At 53.7% G+C, this 20,471-nt stretch overlaps 1 protein-coding gene across 1 annotated transcript; it reads left to right on the top strand.

Moving 5' to 3' along the window:
- Positions 1-1,764: 1,764 nt before the first annotated feature.
- On the top strand, positions 1,765-9,491 carry TIMMDC1 (translocase of inner mitochondrial membrane domain containing 1; the record flags this gene model as incomplete). Its single annotated transcript, XM_040334878.1, is given in 4 exon segments — positions 1,765-1,832; positions 1,908-1,986; positions 8,865-8,975; positions 9,061-9,491. Coding segments are annotated over 4 exon segments (397 nt in total), but the record flags the coding sequence as incomplete, so codon positions are not given.
- Between the last annotated feature and the right edge of the window lie 10,980 nt (positions 9,492-20,471).

The raw sequence follows: 20,471 nt of genomic DNA on the forward strand, positions 1-20,471 counted from the left end.
ATAGATGATGGTGGTAGTAGTGTCTCTAGTAATAGATGATGGTGGTAGTAGTGTCTCTAGTAATAGATGATGGTGGTAGTAGTGTCTCTAGTAATAGATGATGGTGGTAGTAGTGTCTCTCTAGTAATAGATGATGGTGGTAGTGTCTCTCTAGTAATAGATGATGGTGGTAGTAGTGTCTCTCTAGTAATAGATGATGGTGGTAGTAGTCTCTCTCTAGTAATAGATGGTGGTGGTAGTAGTGTCTCTCTAGTAATAGATGATGGTGGTAGTAGTGTCTCTCTAGTAATAGATGATGGTGGTAGTAGTCTCTCTAGTAATAGATGATGGTGGTAGTAGTGTCTCTAGTAATAGATGATGGTGGTAGTAGTGTCTCTCTAGTAATAGATGATGGTAGTAGTGTCTCTCTAGTAATAGATGATGGTGGTAGTAGTGTCTCTAGTAATAGATGATGGTGGTAGTAGTGTCTCTAGTAATAGATGATGGTGGTAGTAGTGTCTCTCTAGTAATAGATGATGGTGGTAGTAGTCTCTCTAGTAATAGATGATGGTGGTAGTAGTGTCTCTCTAGTAATAGATGATGGTAGTAGTGTCTCTCTAGTAATAGATGATGGTGGTAGTGTCTCTCTCTAGTAATAGATGATGGTAGTAGTAGTCTCTCTCTAGTAATAGATGATGGTGGTAGTAGTGTCTCTAGTAATAGATGATGGTGGTAGTAGTGTCTCTCTCTAGTAATAGATGATGGTGGTAGTAGTGTCTCTCTAGTAATAGATGATGGTAGTAGTAGTCTCTCTCTAGTAATAGATGATGGTGGTAGTGTCTCTCTCTAGTAATAGATGATGGTAGTAGTAGTCTCTCTCTAGTAATAGATGATGGTGGTAGTAGTGTCTCTCTAGTAATAGATGATGGTAGTAGTAGTCTCTCTCTAGTAATAGATGATGGTGGTAGTAGTCTCTCTCTAGTAATAGATGATGGTGGTAGTGTCTCTCTCTAGTAATAGATGATGGTGGTAGTAGTGTCTCTCTAGTAATAGATGATGGTAGTAGTAGTGTCTCTCTAGTAATAGATGATGGTGGTGGTAGTAGTGTCTCTCTAGTAATAGATGATGGTGGTGGTAGTAGTGTCTCTCTAGTAATAGATGATGGTGGTAGTAGTGTCTCTCTAGTAATAGATGATGATGGTAGTAGTCTCTCTCTAGTAATAGATGATGGTGGTAGTGTCTCTCTCTAGTAATAGATGATGGTAGTAGTAGTCTCTCTCTAGTAATAGATGATGGTGGTAGTAGTGTCTCTCTAGTAATAGATGATGGTGGTAGTAGTGTCTCTCTAGTAATAGATGATGGTGGTAGTAGTGTCTCTCTAGTAATAGATGATGGTGGTAGTAGTGTCTCTCTAGTAATAGATGGTGGTGTAGTCTCTCTCTAGTAATAGATGATGGTGGTAGTAGTAGTCTCTCTCTAGTAATAGATGATGGTGGTAGTAGTGTCTCTCTAGTAATAGATGATGGTGTAGTCTCTCTCTAGTAATAGATGATGGTGGTAGTAGTAGTCTCTCTCTAGTAATAGATGATGGTGGTAGTAGTGTCTCTCTAGTAATAGATGATGGTGGTAGTAGTGTCTCTCTAGTAATAGATGATGGTGGTAGTAGTCTCTCTCTAGTAATAGATGATGGTGGTAGTAGTGTCTCTCTAGTAATAGATGATGGTGGTAGTAGTCTCTCTCTAGTAATAGATGATGGTGGTAGTAGTCTCTCTCTCTCTCTTGCAGTGGTGTGAGCTCCGGGCTGTCGGCGTATCGGGATAAAGTCGTCTTCGGTCACTTTGCAGCGGCTGGAGGTGATTGGAGTTCATGTTCCTCTTCAACACATTTCCCCCACCCCCATCTCCTATAACACTCTGTTCTCCTTGCAGCGGTCACCGGCGGTCTGTTCCGGATTAATCTCGGTCTGAGGGGTCTGATTGGTGGATCCGTCATTGGAGCCATGTTGGGGTGAGTGTGGTGGTGTGTGTGACTGTTATTGGTCTGCTCATGGCTGTGTCTGATGTGGGCGGGGTTTGATGTGGGCGGTGTCTGATGTGGGCGATGTCTGAGGTAGGCAATGTTTGATGTGGGCGGTGTCTGTTGTTTGATGTGGGCGGTGTCTGATGTTTGATGTGGGCGGTGTCTGATGTTTGATGTGGGCGGTGTCTGATGTGGGCGGTGTCTGATGTGGGCGGTGTCTGATGTGGGCGGTGTCTGATGTGGGCGGTGTCTGATGTGGGCGGTGTCTGATGTGGGCGGTGTCTGATGTGGGCGGTGTCTGATGTTTGATGTGGGCGGTGTCTGATGTTTGATGTGGGCGGTGTTTGATGTGGGCGGTGTCTGATGTTTGATGTGGGCGGTGTCTGATGTTTGATGTGGGCGGTGTTTGATGTGGGCGGTGTCTGATGTGGGTGGTGTCTGATGTTTGATGTGGGCGGTGTCTGATGTTTGATGTGGGCGGTGTTTGATGTTGTGGGCGGTGTTTGATGTGGGTGGTGTCTGATGTTTGATGTGGGCGGTGTCTGATGTTTGATGTGGGCGGTGTCTGATGTGGGCAATGTTTGATGTGGGCGGTGTCTGATGTTTGATGTGGGCGGTGTTTGATGTGGGCGATGTTTGATGTGGGCGGTGTTTGATGTGGGCGGTGTCTGATGTGGGTGGTGTCTGATGTTTGATGTGGGCGGTGTCTGATGTTTGATGTGGGCGGTGTCTGATGTTTGATGTGGGTGGTGTTTGATGTGGGCGATGTTTGATGTGGGCGGTGTCTGAGGTGGGCAGTGTCTGATGTTTGATGTGGGCGGTGTCTGAGGTGGACACTGTTTGATGTGGGTGGTGTTTGATGTGGGCAGAGTTTTATGTGGGTGGTGTCTGATGTTTGATGTGGGCGGTGTCTGAGGTGGGCAATGTTTGATGTGGGTGGTGTTTGATGTGGGTGGTGTCTGATGTTTGATGTGGGTGGTGTCTGATGTGGGCAGAGTTTTATGTGGGTGGTGTCTGATTTTTGATGTGGGCGGTGTCTGAGGTGGGCACTGTTTGATGTGGGTGGTGTTTGATGTGGGCGGAGTTTTATGTGGGTGGTGTTTGATGTGGGCGGTGTCTGTTGTTTGATGTGGGCGGTGTCTAATGTTTGATGTGGGCGGTGTCTGAGGTGGGCAATGTTTGATGTGGGCGGTGTCTGAGGTGGGCAATGTTTGATGTGGGTGGTGTTTGATGTGGGCAGAGTTTTATGTGGGTGGTGTCTGATGTTTGATGTGGGCGGTGTCTGAGGTGGGCAATGTTTGATGTGGGTGGTGTTTGATGTGGGTGGTGTCTGATGTTTGATGTGGGTGGTGTCTGATGTGGGCAGAGTTTTATGTGGGTGGTGTCTGATTTTTGATGTGGGCGGTGTCTGAGGTGGGCAATGTTTGATGTGGGTGGTGTTTGATGTGGGCAGAGTTTTATGTGGGTGGTGTCTGATGTTTGATGTGGGCGGTGTCTGAGGTGGGCACTGTTTGATGTGGGTGGTGTTTGATGTGGGTGGTGTCTGATGTTTGATGTGGGTGGTGTCTGATGTTGGCGGAGTTTTATGTGGGTGGTGTCTGATGTTTGATGTGGGCGGTGTCTGATGTTTGATGTGGTGGTGTTTGATGTGGGCGGTGTCTGAGGTGGGCACTGTTTGATGTGGGTGGTGTTTGATGTTGGCGGAGTTTTATGTGGGTGGTGTCTGATGTTTGATGTGGGCGGTGTCTGATGTTTGATGTGGGTGGTGTTTGATGTGGGCGGAGTTTTATGTGGGTGGTGTCTGATGTTTGATGTGGGCGGTGTCTGATGTTTGATGTGGGCGGTGTTTGATGTGGGCGGAGTTTTATGTGGGCGGTGTCTGATGTTTGATGTGGGCGGTGTCTGAGGAGGGCAATGTTTGATGTGGGTAGGTGTTTGATGTGAGCAGAGTTTGATGTGGGCGGTGTCTGATGTTTGATGTGGGCGGTGTCTGATGTTTGATGTGGGCGGTGTCTGATGTGGGCAATGTTTGATGTGGGCGGTGTCTGAGGTGGGCAATGTTTGATGTGGGCGGTGTTTGATGTGGGTGGTGTCTGATGTTTGATGTGGGCAGAGTTTTATGTGGGTGGTGTTTGATGTGGGCGGTGTCTAAGGTGGGCACTGTTTGATGTGGGTGGTGTTTGATGTTGGCGGAGTTTTATGTGGGCGGTGTCTGATGTTTGATGTGGGCGGTGTCTGATGTTTGATGTGGGCGATGTTTGATGTGGTGGTGTTTGATGTGGGCGGTGTCTGAGGTGGGCACTGTTTGATGTGGGTGGTGTTTTATGTGGGTGGTGTCTGATGTTTGATGTGGGCAGTGTCTGATGTTTGATGTGGGTGGTGTCTGATGTTTGATGTGGGCGGTGTCTGATGTTTGATGTGGGCGGTGTCTGAGGTGGGCAATGTTTGATGTGGGCGGTGTCTGAGGTGGGCAATGTTTGATGTGGGTAGGTGTTTGATGTGAGCAGAGTTTGATGTGGGCGGTGTTTGATGTGAGCAGAGTTTGATGTGGGCGGTGTCTGATGTTTGATGTGGGCGGTGTCTGACGTTTGATGTGGGCGGTGTCTGACGTTTGATGTGGGCGGTGTCTGACGTTTGATGTGGGCGGTGTCTGACGTTTGATGTGGGCGGTGTCTGATGTTTGATGTGGACGGTGTCTGAGGTGGGCACTGTTTGATGTGGGCGGTGTCTGAGGTGGGCAGTGTCTGATGTTTGATGTGGGCGGTGTCTGAGGTGGGCACTGTTTGATGTGGGTGGTGTTTGATGTGGGCGGAGTTTTATGTGGGTGGTGTCTGATGTTTGATGTGGGCGGTGTCTGATGTTTGGTGTGGGCGGTGTCTGAGGTGGGCAATGTTTGATGTGGGCGGTGTCTGAGGTGGACACTGTTTGATGTGGGTGGTGTTTGATGTGGGCAGAGTTTTATGTGGGTGGTGTCTGATGTTTGATGTGGGCGGTGTCTGATGTTTGATGTGGGCGGTGTTTGATGTGGGCGGTGTCTGATGTGGGCGGTGTCTGATGTTTGATGTGGGTGGTGTTTGATGTGGGCGATGTTTGATGTGGGCGGTGTCTGATGTTTGATGTGGGCGGTGTCTGATGTTTGATGTGGGTGGTGTTTGATGTGGGCGGTGTCTGAGGTGGGCACTGTTTGATGTGGGCGATGTTTGATGTGGGCGGTGTCTGATGTTTGATGTGGGCGGTGTCTGATGTTTGATGTGGGCGGTGTCTGATGTTTGATGTGGGCGGTGTTTGATGTGGGCGATGTTTGATGTGGGCGGTGTCTGATGTTTGATGTGGGCGATGTTTGATGTGGGTGGTGTTTGATGTGGGCGGAGTTTTATGTGGGTGGTGTCTGATGTTTGATGTGGGCGGTGTCTGATGTTTGATGTGGGCGATGTTTGATGTGGGCGGTGTCTGATGTTTGATGTGGGCGGTGTCTGATGTTTGATGTGGGTGGTGTTTGATGTGGGCGGTGTCTGAGGTGGGCACTGTTTGATGTGGGCGGTGTTTGATGTGGGCGGTGTTTGATGTGGGCGGTGTTTGATGTGGGCGGTGTTTGATGTGGGCGATGTTTGATGTGGGCGGTGTCTGATGTTTGATATGGGCGATGTTTGATGTGGGCGGTGTCTGATGTTTGATGAGGGCGGTGTCTGATGTTTGATGTGGGTGGTGTTTGTGGGCGGAGTTTTATGTGGGTGGTGTCTGATGTTTGATGTGGGCGGTGTCTGAGGTGGGCAATGTTTGATGTGGGCGGTGTCTGAGGTGGGCAGAGTTTTATGTGGGTGGTGTTTGATGTGGGCGGAGTTTGATGTGGGTGGTGTCTGATGTTTGTTTGATGTGGGTGGTGTTTGATGTGGGCGGTGTCTGAGGTTGGCACTGTTTGATGTGGGTGGTGTTTGATGTGGGTGGTGTCTGATGTTTGATGTGGGCGGTGTCTGATGTTTGATGTGGGTGGTGTCTGATGTTGATGTGGGCGGTGTCTGATGTTTGATGTGGGCGGTGTCTGATGTTTGATGTGGTGGTGTTTGATGTGGGCGGTGTCTGAGGTGGGCACTGTTTGATGTGGGTGGTGTTTGATGTGGGCGGAGTTTTATGTGGGTGGTGTCTGATGTTTGATGTGGGCGGTGTCTGATGTTTGATGTGGGCGGTGTCTGAGGTGGGCAATGTTTGATGTGGGCGGTGTCTGATGTTTGATGTGGGTGGTGTTTGATGTGGGCGATGTTTGATGTGGGCGGTGTCTGATGTTTGATGTGGGCGGTGTCTGAGGTGGGCAGTGTCTGATGTTTGATGTGGGCGGTGTCTGAGGTGGGCACTGTTTGATGTGGGTGGTGTTTGATGTGGGCAGAGTTTTATGTGGGTGGTGTCTGAGGTGGGCACTGTTTGATGTGGGTGGTGTTTGATGTGGGCGGAGTTTATGTGGGCAGTGTCTGATGTTTGATGTGGGCGGTGTCTGAGGTGGGCACTGTTTGATGTGGGCGGAGTTTTATGTGGGCAGTGTCTGATGTTTGATGTGGGCGGTGTCTGAGGTGGGCACTGTTTGATGTGGGTGGTGTCTGATGTGGGCAGAGTTTTATGTGGGTGGTGTCTGGTGTTTGATGTGGGCGGTGTCTGAGGTGGGCAATGTTTGATGTGGGCGGTGTCTGAGGTGGGCACTGTTTGATGTGTATGGTGTTTGATGTGGGCAGAGTTTTATGTGGGTGGTGTCTGATGTTTGATGTGGGCGGTGTCTGAGGTGGGCACTGTTTGATGTGGGCAGAGTTTTATGTGGGTGGTGTCTGATGTTTGATGTGGGCGGTGTCTGAGGTGGGCACTGTTTGATGTGGGTGGTGTTTGATGTGGGCAGAGTTTTATGTGGGTGGTGTCTGATGTGGGCAGAGTTTTATGTGGGTGGTGTCTGATGTTTGATGTGGGCGGTGTCTGAGGTGGGCAATGTTTGATGTGGGCGGTGTCTGAGGTGGGCACTGTTTGATGTGGGTGGTGTTTGATGTGGGCGGAGTTTTATGTGGGTGGTGTCTGATGTTTGATGTGGGCGGTGTCTGAGGTGGGCAGTGTCTGATGTGGGCGGTGTCTGAGGTGGGCACTGTTTGATGTGGGTGGTGTCTGATGTGGGCAGAGTTTTATGTGGGTGGTGTCTGATGTTGGATGTGGGCGGTGTCTGAGGTGGGCAGTGTCTGATGTTTGATGTGGGTGGTGTCTCAGGTGGGCACTGTTTGATGTGGGCGGTGTCTGAGGTGGGCACTGTTTGATGTGGGCAGTGTCTGAGGTGGGCACTGTTTGATGTGGGCGGTGTCTGAGGTGGGCACTGTTTGATGTGGGCGGTGTCTGAGGTGGGCACTGTTTGATGTGGGCGGTGTCTGAGGTGGGCAGTGTCTGATGTTTGATGTGGGTGGTGTTTGAGGTGGGCGGTGTCTGAGGTGGGCAGTGTCTGATGGTTAATGTGGGCGGTGTCTGAGGTGGGCACTGTTTGATGTGGGCGGTGTCTGATGTTTGATGTGGGCGGTGTCTGATGTGTGCGGTGTCTGATGTGGGCACTGTTTGAGGTGGGCAGTGTCTGATGTGGGCGGTGTCTGAGGTGGGCACTGTTTGATGTGGGCGGTGTCTGAGGTGGGCACTGTTTGATGTGGGCGGTGTCTGAGGTGGGCACGGTTTGATGTGGGCAGTGTCTGAGGTGGGCACTGTTTGATGTGGGCGGTGTCTGAGGTGGGCACTGTTTGATGTGGGCGGTGTCTGAGGTGGGCACTGTTTGATGTGGGCGGTGTCTGAGGTGGGCAGTGTCTGAGGTGGGCACTGTTTGATGTGGGCGGTGTCTGAGGTGGGCAGTGTCTGATGTTTGATGTGGGTGGTGTTTGATGTGGGCGGTGTCTGAGGTGGGCAGTGTCTGATGGTTAATGTGGGCGGTGTCTGAAGTGGGCACTGTTTGATGTGGGCAGAGTTTTATGTGTCTGATGTTTGATGTGGGCGGTGTCTGAAGTGGGCACTGTTTGATGTGGGCAGAGTTTTATGTGTCTGATGTTTGATGTGGGCGGTGTCTGAGGTGGGCACTGTTTAATGTGGGCGGTGTCTGAGGTGGGCAGAGTTTTATGTGGGTGGTGTCTGATGTTTGATGTGGGTGATGTTTGATGTGGGCGGTGTCTGAGGTGGGCAGTGTCTGATGGTTAATGTGGGCGGTGTCTGAAGTGGGCACTGTTTGATGTGGGCAGAGTTTTATGTGTCTGATGTTTGATGTGGGCGGTGTCTGAGGTGGGCACTGTTTGATGTGGGCAGAGTTTTATGTGTCTGATGTTTGATGTGGGCGGTGTCTGAGGTGGGCACTGTTTGATGTGGGCGGTGTCTGAGGTGGGCAGAGTTTTATGTGGGTGGTGTTTGATGTGGGTGATGTTTGATGTGGGCGGTGTCTGAGGTGGGCAGTGTCTGATGGTTAATGTGGGCAGTGTCTGAAGTGGGCACTGTTTGATGTGGGCAGAGTTTTATGTGTCTGATGTTTGATGTGGGCGGTGTCTGAGGTGGGCACTGTTTAATGTGGGTGGTGTCTGATGTGGGCAGAGTTGTATGTAGGTGGTGTCTGATGTTTGATGTGGGCGGTGTCTGAGGTGGGCAATGTTTGATGTGGGCGGTGTCTGAGGTGGGCACTGTTTGATGTGGGCGGAGTTTTATGTGGGTGGTGTCTGATGTTTGATGTGGGCACTGTTTGATGTGGGTGGTGTCTGAGGTGGGCACTGTTTGATGTGGGCGGAGTTTTATGTGGGTGGTGTCTGAGGTGGGCACTGTTTGATGTGGGCGGAGTTTTATGTGGGTGGTGTCTGATGTGGGCGGTACCTCTTTGCCCACAGGGTCCCGGTGGGGGCGCTGGCCTCGGGGTTGCAGGCCCTGTTGGGGGAGGATCTGCGGGAATACAAGCGCAGACAACACCGCCAACTATATGAAGAGAAGGTGCAGGAATGGTAAGTTGTTGTTTTTTTCTCTCCCTTCCCCCGATTATTCCTCTCTGCACCCCATTGTAACCCTCTTTGTCTCCTGATTGGTCAGGACTGAGCGATTGCAGCTCACCGACGTCATCGTGCAAGACATGCAAACTGCGGACACGGAATCGGCTTCCAGTCAGATGGAGAAGATCACAGAACTGCTGCGGCAGCCGCGGAACCCGGATCAGGGGCGGGAGGAGTGAGACTCTTCCAGACTGCCGGTCACCGGGAGCGCTGAGCAGAGACTGGGACCGCCTCCTGTGTGATGACATCACAGTATATTACTGTGGGACTTTCCTCTTCCTGTAGAGGCAGGAAGTGACACAGGGACAGGATGTCCTCTGTATACGGGTAACGCTCGGGGTGGGGGTGCTGGCGATGTGCGGCGCTCACCCCCGGATCCCAGCTGTCTCTGGACTGTCAGGACCTACCTCTGAGGGACAGTAGGTCGTTCTGGGAGGATCTCCACCAATAAATCTATCACATATCTCTGTAGTGTGTGTGATTCCTGCGCCTCTTCTCTACCCGCCTGCCGATCTCGTCACCTAAATACCGATCGTCTCCCCTGCAGATTGTTACATAGAAATGAAGGGTCTGTCATTTCTCTCATAGGAGACAGAAGATCAACCAAAACTCCAGAGAGGTCACATGATACAAATGTTATACATGGAGGAAAACAAGTATTTGAGTTGGGGGAGGTTCCTTGGTAGTTGGGGGAGGTTCCTTAGTAGTTGGGGGAGGTTCCTTAGTAGTTGGGGGAGGTTCCTTGGTAGTTGGGGGAGGTTCCTTGGTAGTTGGGGGAGGTTCCTTGGTAGTTGGGGGAGGTTCCTTGGTAGTTGGGGGAGGTTCCTTGGTAGTTGGGGGGGGTTCCTTGGTAGTTGGGGGAGGTTCCTTAGTAGTTGGGGGAGGTTCCTTGGTAGTTGGGGGAGGTTCCTTGGTAGTTGGGGGAGGTTCCTTGGTAGTTGGGGGAGGTTCCTTGGTAGTTGGGGGAGGTTCCTTAGTAGTTGGGGGAGGTTCCTTGGTAGTTGGGGGAGGTTCCTTGGTAGTTGGGGGGGGGGGGTTCCTTAGTAGTTGGGGGGGGGGGGTTCCTTAGTAGTTGGGGGAGGTTCCTTGGTAGTTGGGGGAGGTTCCTTGGTAGTTGGGGGGGGTTCCTTGGTAGTTGGGGGAGGTTCCTTGGTAGTTGGGGGGGGGGGGGGAGGTTCCTTGGTAGTTGGGGGAGGTTCCTTGGTAGTCGGGGGGGTTCCTTGGTAGTTGGGGGAGGTTCCTTGGTAGTTGGGGGAGGTTCCTTAGCAGTTGGGGGAGGTTCCTTGGTAGTTGGGGGGGGAGGTTCCTTGGTAGTTGTGGGAGGTTCCTTGGTAGTTGTGGGAGGTTCCTTGGTAGTTGTGGGAGGTTCCTTGGTAGTTGGGGGAGGTTCCTTAGTAGTTGGGGGAGGTTCCTTGGTAGTTGAGGGGGGGTTTTCTTAGTAGTTGGGGGAGGGTCCTTAGTAGTTGGGGGAGGGTCCTTAGTAGTTGGGGGAGGGTCCTTAGTAGTTGGGGGAGGGTCCTTAGTAGTTGGGGGAGGTTCCTTAGTAGTTGGGGGAGGTTCCTTGTTGGGAAGCACAGAGGTCAGACGTTTCTTGTAGTTGGGGGAGGTTCCTTAGTGGTTGGGGGAGGTTCCTTGGTAGTTGAGGGGGGTGTTTTCTTAGTAGTTGGGGAAGGTTCCTTAGTAGTTGGGGAGGGTTCCTTAGTAGTTGGGGGAGGTTCCTTGGTAGTTGAGGGGGGTGTTTTCTTAGTAGTTGGGGGAGGGTCCTTAGTATTTGGAGGAGGTTCCTTAGTAGTTGGGGGGAGGTTCCTTAGTAGTTGGGGGAGGTTCCTTGGTAGTTGAGGGGGGTGTTTTCTTAGTAGTTGGGGGGAGGTTCCTTAGTAGTTGGGGGGAGGTTCCTTAGTAGTTGGGGGGAGGTTCCTTAGTAGTTGGGGGAGGTTCCTTGGTAGTTGAGGGGGGTGTTTTCTTAGTAGTTGGGGGAGGGTCCTTAGTAGTTGGGGGAGGGTCCTTAGTAGTTGGGGGAGGGTCCTTAGTAGTTGGGGGGAGGGTCCTTAGTAGTTGGGGGGAGGGTCCTTAGTAGTTGGGGGGAGGTTCCTTAGTAGTTGGGGGGAGGTTCCTTTGTAGTTGGGGGGAGGTTCCTTTGTAGTTGGGGGGAGGTTCCTTAGTAGTTGGGGGAGGTTCCTTGTTGGGAAGCACAGAGATCAGACGTTTCTTGTAGTTGGGGGAGGTTCCTTAGTAGTTGGAGGAGGTTCCTTAGTAGTTGGGGGAGGTCCCTTGTTGGGAAGCACAGAGGTCAGACGTTTCTTGTAGTTGGGGGGGAGGTTCCTCAGTAGTTGGGAGAGGTTCCTCAGTAGTTGGGAGAGGTTCCTCAGTAGTTGGGGAGGTTCCTCAGTAGTTGGGGGAGGTTCCTTAGTAGTTGGGGGAGGTTCCTTGTTGGGAAGCACAGAGGTCAGACGTTTCTTGTAGTTGGTAATCAGGTCTCCACACATCTCAGGAGGGATTTTCTCTTCTTTACAGATCTTCTCTAAATCCTCGAAGTCTCAGCTCCTCCATACATTTTCTATAGGATTAAGGTCTGGAGACCGGCTCGGCCACTCCGTCACCTTCATGTGCTTCTTCCTGAGCCCCTCCTTTGTTGCCTTGGTGATATGTTTTGGGTCATTGTCATGCTGGAAGACCCGTCCCCCACCCATCTTCAGTGTTCTGTCTGAGGGAAGGAGGTTCTCCTCCGAGATCTTACAATACGTGGCCCCGCCCATTGGCCCCTCAATGCGGGAAAGTCGGCCTGGACCTTTATCAGAGGAACCCCCCAAATCCTCATGTCTCCCCCTCCCCCGTGTAGAGATGGAGTTCTTAGGGTCATAGTCACCATTCTTCTTCTTCCTCCAATCACGTCGGGTTGAGTTGATGCCAAAGAGGTGAATTTCGGTCTCATCCGACCTCAGAACTTTCTCCTGATCTTCTCTGACCTCACAACTTTCCCCCGATCTTCTCTGACCTCAGAACTTTCTCCCGATCTTCTCTGACCTCACAACTTTCCCCCGATCTTCTCTGACCTCAGAACTTTCTCCCGATCTTCTCTGACCTCAGGACTTTCTCCCGATCTTCTCTGACCTCAGAACTTTCTCCTGATCTTCTCTGACCTCACAACTTTCCCCCGATCTTCTCTGACCTCAGAACTTCCTCCCGATCTTCTCTGACCTCAGAACTTTCTCCCGATCTTCTCTGACCTCAGAACTTTCTCCCGATCTTCTCTGACCTCAGAACTTTCTCCCGATCTTCTCTGACCTCAGAACTTTCTCCCGATCTTCTCTGACCTCAGAACTTTCTCCCGATCTTCTCTGACCTCGGAACTTCCTCCCGATCTTCTCTGACCTCGGAACTCTCTCCCGATCTTCTCTGACCTCAGAACTCTCTCCCGATCTTCTCTGACCTCAGAACTTTCCCCCGATCTTCTCTGACCTCAGAACTTTCCCCCGATCTTCTCTGACCTCAGAACTTTCCCCCGATCTTCTCTGACCTCAGAACTTTCCCCCGATCTTCTCTGACCTCAGAACTTTCCCCCGATCTTCTCTGACCTCAGAACTTTCCCCCGATCTTCTCTGACCTCAGAACTTTCCCCCGATCTTCTCTGACCTCAGAACTTTCCCCCGATCTTCTCTGACCTCAGAACTTTCTCCCGATCTTCTCTGACCTCAGAACTTTCCCCCGATCTTCTCTGACCTCAGAACTTTCTCCCGATCTTCTCTGACCTCAGAACTTTCTCCCGATCTTCTCTGACCTCAGAACTTTCTCCCGATCTTCTCTGACCTCAGAACTTTCTCCCGATCTTCTCTGACCTCAGAACTTTCCCCCGATCTTCTCTGACCTCAGAACTTTCTCCCGATCTTCTCTGACCTCAGAACTTTCTCCCGATCTTCTCTGACCTCAGAACTTTCCCCCGATCTTCTCTGACCTCAGAACTTTCTCCCGATCTTCTCTGACCTCAGAACTTTCCCCCGATCTTCTCTGAATCATTTAGATGATCATTGGGAGACGTCAGACGTTCTGTACTTGTGTCTTCCTGAGGGGGGGGGCCCTGCGGGGGCTGCAGGATTCCAATCCATGGCGGTGTGTTGTGTCCCCAATGGTGTGTTTGGTGACCGGTGGTCCCAACTGAGATCCTTCACAAGCTCCTCCTATGTAGTTCTGGGCGGATCCCTCACTTTTCTCATGACCATCCCCACCCCATGAGGAGAAACCTTCCATGAAGCTCCAGACCGAGGAGGACGATCGATGGAGATTTTGTATTTCTTCCATTTGTGAATAATAATCGATCCGACAGTCGTCTCCTTCTCACCGAGATTCTTGCTGAGGGTCTTGTAGCCCATTCCAGCCTTGTGCCGATCTCCGATCTTCTCCCCCGATGTCCTCTGACCGATCTTTGGTCTCCCCCCATGATGGTGAGATGTGATTGGAGGAAAGAGATTCTGTGGACGGGAGTCTTCTATACATAACGGGAACCTTCTTACATGGACAGGACTGATCTGTGGACCACATGAGCGCCCCCTGGAGCCAGAATGTGTATACTCTGTATATACCCCCCATATATACACCACATGAGACCCACTGTAAGTGGGGGGGAGGGGCACTTTACAGGGCACAGTGGCTGCGTTTGATGGGCACAGTGAGGCTGCAATTTTTTTTTCCGTTTGCGCCCCCCCAAATTTTTGAGCACCAGCCGGCACTGACGCTGACATCCCATACCAAGTCCCACTCCTCCTTCAGTCCCATCTTCCCAAATCATGTCTTCCTCTTACAATCTCATCTGCCTCATCCCATTTCGTCTCCTCCTCCATCCCATGTCGTCTCCTCCTCCTCATGTCTCCTCCTCCTCCATCCCACGTCGTCTTTTCCTCCTCCATCCCACGTCGTCTTTTCCTCCTCCATCCCACGTCGTCTCCTCCTCCATCCCACGTCGTCTCCTCCTCCATCCCACGTCGTCTCCTCCTCCATCCCACGTCGTCTCCTCCTCCTCATGTCTCCTCCTCCTCCATCCCACGTCGTCTTTTCCTCCTCCATCCCACGTCGTCTTTTCCTCCTCCATCCCACGTCGTCTCCTCCTCCATCCCACGTCGTCTCCTCCTCCATCCCACGTCGTCTCCTCCTCCATCCCACGTCGTCTCCTCCTCCATCCCACGTCGTCTCCTCCTCCATCCCACGTCGTCTCCTCCTCCATCCCACGTCGTCTCCTCCTCCTCATGTCTCCTCCTCCTCCATCCCACGTCGTCTCCTCCTCCTCCATCCCACGTCGTCTCCTCCTCCATCCCACGTCGTCTCCTCCTCCATCCCACGTCGTCTCCTCCTCCATCCCACGTCGTCTCCTCCTCCATCCAAGGTCGTCTCCTCCTCCATCCAAGGTCGTCTCCTCCTCCATCCCACGTCGTCTCCTCCTCCATCCCACGTCGTCTCCTCCTCCATCCCACGTCGTCTCCTCCTCCATCCCACGTCGTCTCCTCCATCCCACGTCGTCTCCTCCTCCATCCAAGGTCGTCTCCTCCTCCATCCCACGTCGTCTCCTCCTCCATCCAAGGTCGTCTCCTCCTCCATCCCACGTCGTCTCCTCCTCCATCCCACGTCGTCTCCTCCTCCATCCCACGTCGTCTCCTCCTCCATCCCACGTCGTCTCCTCCTCCATCCCACGTCGTCTCCTCCTCCATCCCACGTCGTCTCCTCCGCCATCCCACGTCGTCTCCTCCGCCATCCCACGTCGTCTCCTCCGCCATCCCACGTCGTCTCCTCCATCCCACGTCGTCTCCTCCATCCCACGTCGTCTCCTCCTCCATCCCACGTCGTCTCCTCCGCCATCCCACGTCGTCTCCTCCTCCATCCCACGTCGTCTCCTCCTCCTCCTCCTCCTCCATCCCACGTCGTCTCCTCCTCCATCCCACGTCGTCTCCTCCTCCATCCCACGTCGTCTCCTCCTCCATCCCACGTCGTCTCCTCCTCCATCCCACGTCGTCTCCTCCTCCATCCCACGTCGTCTCCTCCTCCATCCCACGTCGTCTCCTCCTCCTCCATCCCACGTCGTCTCCTCCTCCATCCCACGTCGTCTCCTCCTCCTCATGTCTCCTCCTCCATCCCACGTCGTCTTTTCCTCCTCCATCCCACGTCGTCTCCTCCTCCATCCCACGTCGTCTCCTCCTCCACCCCATGTCGTCTCCTCCATCCCATGTCGTCTCCTCCTCCTCATGTCTTTTCCTCCTCCATCCCACGTCGTCTTTTCCTCCTCCATCCCACGTCGTCTCCTCCTCCATCCCACGTCGTTTTTTCCTCCTCCATCCCAGGTCGTCTCCTCCTCCATCCCACGTCATCTCCTCCTCCTCCATCCCACGTCGTCTCCTCCTCCATCCCACGTTGTCTTTTTTCCTCCTCCTCCATCCCACGTCGTCTCCTCCTCCTCCTCCCCATGTCGTCTCCTCCTCCTCCTCCATCCCATGTCGTCTCCTCCTCCTCCTCCATCCCACGTCGTCTCCTCCTCCACCCCATGTCGTCTCCTCCATCCCATGTCGTCTCCTCCTCCTCATGTCTTTTCCTCCTCCATCCCACGTCGTCTTTTCCTCCTCCATCCCACGTCGTCTCCTCCTCCATCCCACGTCGTTTTTTCCTCCTCCATCCCACGTCGTTTTTTCCTCCTCCATCCCAGGTCGTCTCCTCCTCCATCCCACGTCATCTCCTCCTCCTCCATCCCACGTCGTCTCCTCCTCCATCCCACGTTGTCTTTTTTTCTCCTCCTCCATCCCACGTCGTCTCCTCCTCCTCCTCCCCATGTCGTCTCCTCCTCCTCCTCCATCCCATGTCGTCTCCTCCTCCTCCTCCATCCCATGTCGTCTCCTCCTCCTCCATCCGATGTCGTCTCCTCCTCCTCCTCCATCCCATGTCGTCTCCTCCTCCTCCATCCCATGTCGTCTCCTCCTCCTCCATCCCACGTCGTCTCCTCCTCCTCCATCCCACGTCGTCTCCTCCTCCTCCATCCCACGTCGTCTCCTCCTCCTCCATCCCACGTCGTCTCCTCCTCCTCCATCCCACGTCGTCTCCTCCTCCTCCATCCCACGTCGTCTCCTCCTCCTCCATCCCACGTTGTCTCCTCCACCCCATGTCGTCTCCTCCTCCTCCTCCATCCCACGTTGTCTCCTCCACCCCATGTCGTCTCCTCCTCCTCCTCCATCCCATGTCGTCTCCTCCTCCTCCACCCCATGTCGTCTCCTCCTCCTCCTCCATCCCACGTCGTCTCCTCCTCCTCCACCCCATGTCGTCTCCTCCTCCTCCATCCCACGTCGTCTCCTCCTCCTCCACCCCATGTCGTCTCCTCCTCCTCCACCCCATGTCGTCTCCTCCTCCTCCACCCCATGTCGTCTCCTCCTCCTCCACCCCATGTCGTCTCCTCCTCCTCCACCCCATGTCGTCTCCTCCTCCTCCTCCATCCCATGTCGTCTCCTCCTCCTCCTCCATCCCATGTCGTCTCCTCCTCCTCCATCCCACGTCGTCTCCTCCTCCTCCTCCACCCCATGTCATCTCCTCCTCCTCCATCCCACGTCGTCTCCTCCATCCCATGTCGTCTCCTCCTCCTCCACCCCATGTCGTCTCCTCCTCCTCCACCCCATGTCGTCTCCTCCTCCTCCTCCATCCCATGTCGTCTCCTCCTCCTCCACCCCATGTCGTCTCCTCCTCCTCCACCCCATGTCGTCTCCTCCTCCTCCATCCCATGTCGTCTCCTCCTCCTCCATCCCATGTCAGTAGGGCATGGGATGGAGGAGCATCTCCCTGTTCTGCCTTGTGACAGGACACTGATCTAGTGATCAGTGTCGTGTCACTTGTAGCCCACGCCCCATACAGTTAGAATCACTCCCTAGGACACACGTAACCCCGTCCCCGCCCCCTAATGGTTAACCGCTTCACTGCCAGTGTCATTTACACAGTAATCGGTGCATTTTTATAGCACTGATCGCTGTAAAAATGACAATGGTGTCAAAAGTGTCCGATGTGTCCGCCACAATGTTGCTGATCGCCGCCATTACTAATAAAAAAAAATAATAATAAAAATGCCATAAAACTATCCCCTATTTTGTAGACGATAGGTAGAAGAATACGTATCGGCCTAAACTGAGGAAAAAAATCGTTTTTTTATATATTTTTGGGAGATATTTATTGCAGCAAAAAAGGAAAAAATATTCTTTTTTTTTTTTTAAATTGTCGCTCTATTTTAGTTTATAGCGCAAAAAATAAAAACCGCAGAGGTGATCAAATACCACCAAAATAAAGCTCTATTTGTGGGGGGAAAAAGGACGCCAATTTTGTTTGGGAGCCACGTCGCACGACCGCGCAATTGTCAGTTAAAGCGACGCAGTGCCGAATCGCAAAAAGTGGCCCGGTCATTGGGCAGCCAAATCCTTCTGGGGCTGAAGTAGTTTAAAAGGAACGTCGTGGCGTCATCCAGCCTGACCAAGCATGTTCCTAGTGAAGACTCGGGATGCTCATTACACTTGTCTGTTTCTGTCAGTAGAAATGCGTTGAAGCGCGTGAGATGGCGTGGGTGTCGGCACGCCTGAGCGCACTTCACTCTGTATATTGTGCTTTATGGCGCATTCATGTGCAAGGCAAAGAGAATGAAAACACGACTGAGCCAACATTTCCATGGGTGAGGGGAAAACGTATCGGAGGAACTGCTGTGAACGGGCCCTCCAAGTACTGAAGCTGAAGGATGGACATGGCAGCCAGGCAATGGATATTTTCAGAGGCAGGTCCGCAATGAAGCCCCATGCTGCCCCCCCCATGCAGGGTTTATACCATTGTAATGTTATGTCTGCCGTACGGACCCCCGAGGAGTATGTCTGCTGTACGGACCCCCGAGGAGTATGTCTGTACGGACCCCCGAGGAGTATGTCTGCCGTACGGACCCCCGAGGAGTATGTCTGTACGGACCCCCGAGGAGTATGTCTGCCGTACGGACCCCCGAGGAGTATGTCTGTACGGACCCCCGAGGAGTATGTCTGCCGTACGGACCCCCGAGGAGTATGTCTGTACGGACCCCCGAGAAGTATGTCTGTACGGACCCCCGAGGAGTATGTCTGCTGTACGGACCCCCGAGGAGTATGTCTGCTGTATGGACCCCCGAGGAGTATGTCTGCTGTACGGACCCCCGAGGAGTATGTCTGTATGGACCCCTGAGGAGTATGTCTGCTGTACAGACCCCCGAGGAGTATGTCTGCTGTACGGACCCCCGAGGAGTATGTCTGCTGTACGGACCCCCGAGGAGTATGTCTGTATGGACCCCTGAGGAGTATGTCTGCTGTACAGACCCCCGAGGAGTATGTCTGCTGTACGGACCCCCGAGGAGTATGTCTGCTGTATGGACCCCCGAGGAGTATGTCTGCTGTACGGACCCCCGAGGAGTATGTCTGTACGGACCCCCGAGGAGTATGTCTGCTGTACGGACCCCCGAGGAGTATGTCTGCTGTATGGACCCCCGAGGAGTATGTCTGCTGTACGGACCCCCGAGGAGTATGTCTGCTGTATGGACCCCCGAGGAGTATGTCTGCCGTACGGACCCCCGAGGAGTATGTCTGCTGTACGGACCCCCGAGAAGTATGTCTGTATGGACCCCCGAGGAGTATGTCTGCTGTACGGACCCCCGAGGAGTATGTCTGCTGTACGGACCCCCGAGGAGTATGTCTGTACGGACCCCCGAGGAGTATGTCTGTACGGACCCCCGAGGAGTATGTCTGTACGGACCCCCGAGGAGTATGTCTGCTGTACGGACCCCCGAGGAGAATGTCTGCTGTATGGACCCCCGAGGAGTATGTCTGTACGGACCCCCGGGGAGTATGTCTGCCGTACGGACCCCCGAGGAGTATGTCTGCCGTACGGACCCCCGAGGAGTATGTCTGTCCTACGGACCCCCGAGGAGTATGTCTGCCGTACGGACCCCCGAGGAGTATGTCTGCCATACGGACCCCCGAGGAGTATGTCTGCTGGATGGACTCCCGAGGAGTATGTCTGCCGTACGGACCCCCGAGGAGTATGTCTGCCGTACGGACCCCCGAGGTGTATGTCTGCTGTACGGACCCCCGAGGTGTATGTCTGCTGTACGGACCCCCGAGGAGTATGTCTGCTGTACGGACCCCCGAGGAGTATGTCTGTACGGACCCCCGAGGAGTATGTCTGTACGGACCCCCGAGGAGTATGTCTGTACGGACCCCCGAGGAGTATGTCTGCCGTACGGACCCCCGAGGAGTATGTCTGCCGTACGGACCCCCGAGAAGTATGTCTGCTGTACGGACCCCCGAGGAGTATGTCTGCTGTACGGACCCCCGAGGAGTATGTCTGCTGTACGGACCCCCGAGGAGTATGTCTGCTGTACGGACCCCCGAGGAGTATGTCTGCTGTACGGACCCCCGAGGAGTATGTCTGTACGGACCCCCGAGGAGTATGTCTGCTGTACGGACCCCCGAGGAGTATGTCTGCTGTACGGACCCCCGAGGAGTATGTCTGCTGTACGGACCCCCGAGGAGTATGTCTGCTGTACGGACCCCCGAGGAGTATGTCTGCTGTACGGACCCCCGAGGAGTATGTCTGCTGTACGGACCCCCGAGGAGTATGTCTGTACGGACCCCCGAGAAGTATGTCTGTACGGACCCCCGAGGAGTATGTCTGCTGTACGGACCCCCGAGGAGTATGTCTGTACGGACCCCCGAGGAGTATGTCTGTACGGACCCCCGAGGAGTATGTCTGCCGTACGGACCCCCGAGGAGTATGTCTGCCGTACGGACCCCCGAGAAGTATGTCTGCTGTACGGACCCCCGAGGAGTATGTCTGCTGTACGGACCCCCGAGGAGTATGTCTGCTGTACGGACCCCCGAGGAGTATGTCTGCTGTACGGACCCCCGAGGAGTATGTCTGCTGTACGGACCCCCGAGGAGTATGTCTGCTGTACGGACCCCCGAGGAGTATGTCTGCTGTACGGACCCCCGAGGAGTATGTCTGCCGTACGGACCCCCGAGGAGTATGTCTGCTGTACGGACCCCCGAGAAGTATGTCTGCTGTACGGACCCCCGAGGAGTATGTCTGTACGGACCCCCGAGGAGTATGTCTGCAGTACGGAGCCCCGAGGAGTATGTCTGCCGTACGGACCCCCGAGAAGTATGTCTGCTGTACGGACCCCCGAGGAGTATGTCTGTACGGACCCCCGAGGAGTATGTCTGCTGTACGGACCCCCGAGAAGTATGTCTGCCGTACGGACCCCCGAGGAGTATGTCTGCTGTACGGACCCCCGAGGAGTATGTCTGTATGGACCCCCGAGGAGTATGTCTTCTGTACGGACCCCGGATGAGTATGTCTGTACGGACCCCCGAGGAGTATGTCTGCTGTACGGACCCCCGAGGAATATGTCTGCCGTACGGACCCCCGAGGAGTATG

The sequence above is a fragment of the Rana temporaria genome, unplaced genomic scaffold (genome assembly GCF_905171775.1).
Source record: "Rana temporaria unplaced genomic scaffold, aRanTem1.1, whole genome shotgun sequence".
Taxonomy (NCBI): Eukaryota; Metazoa; Chordata; class Amphibia; order Anura; family Ranidae; genus Rana; species Rana temporaria.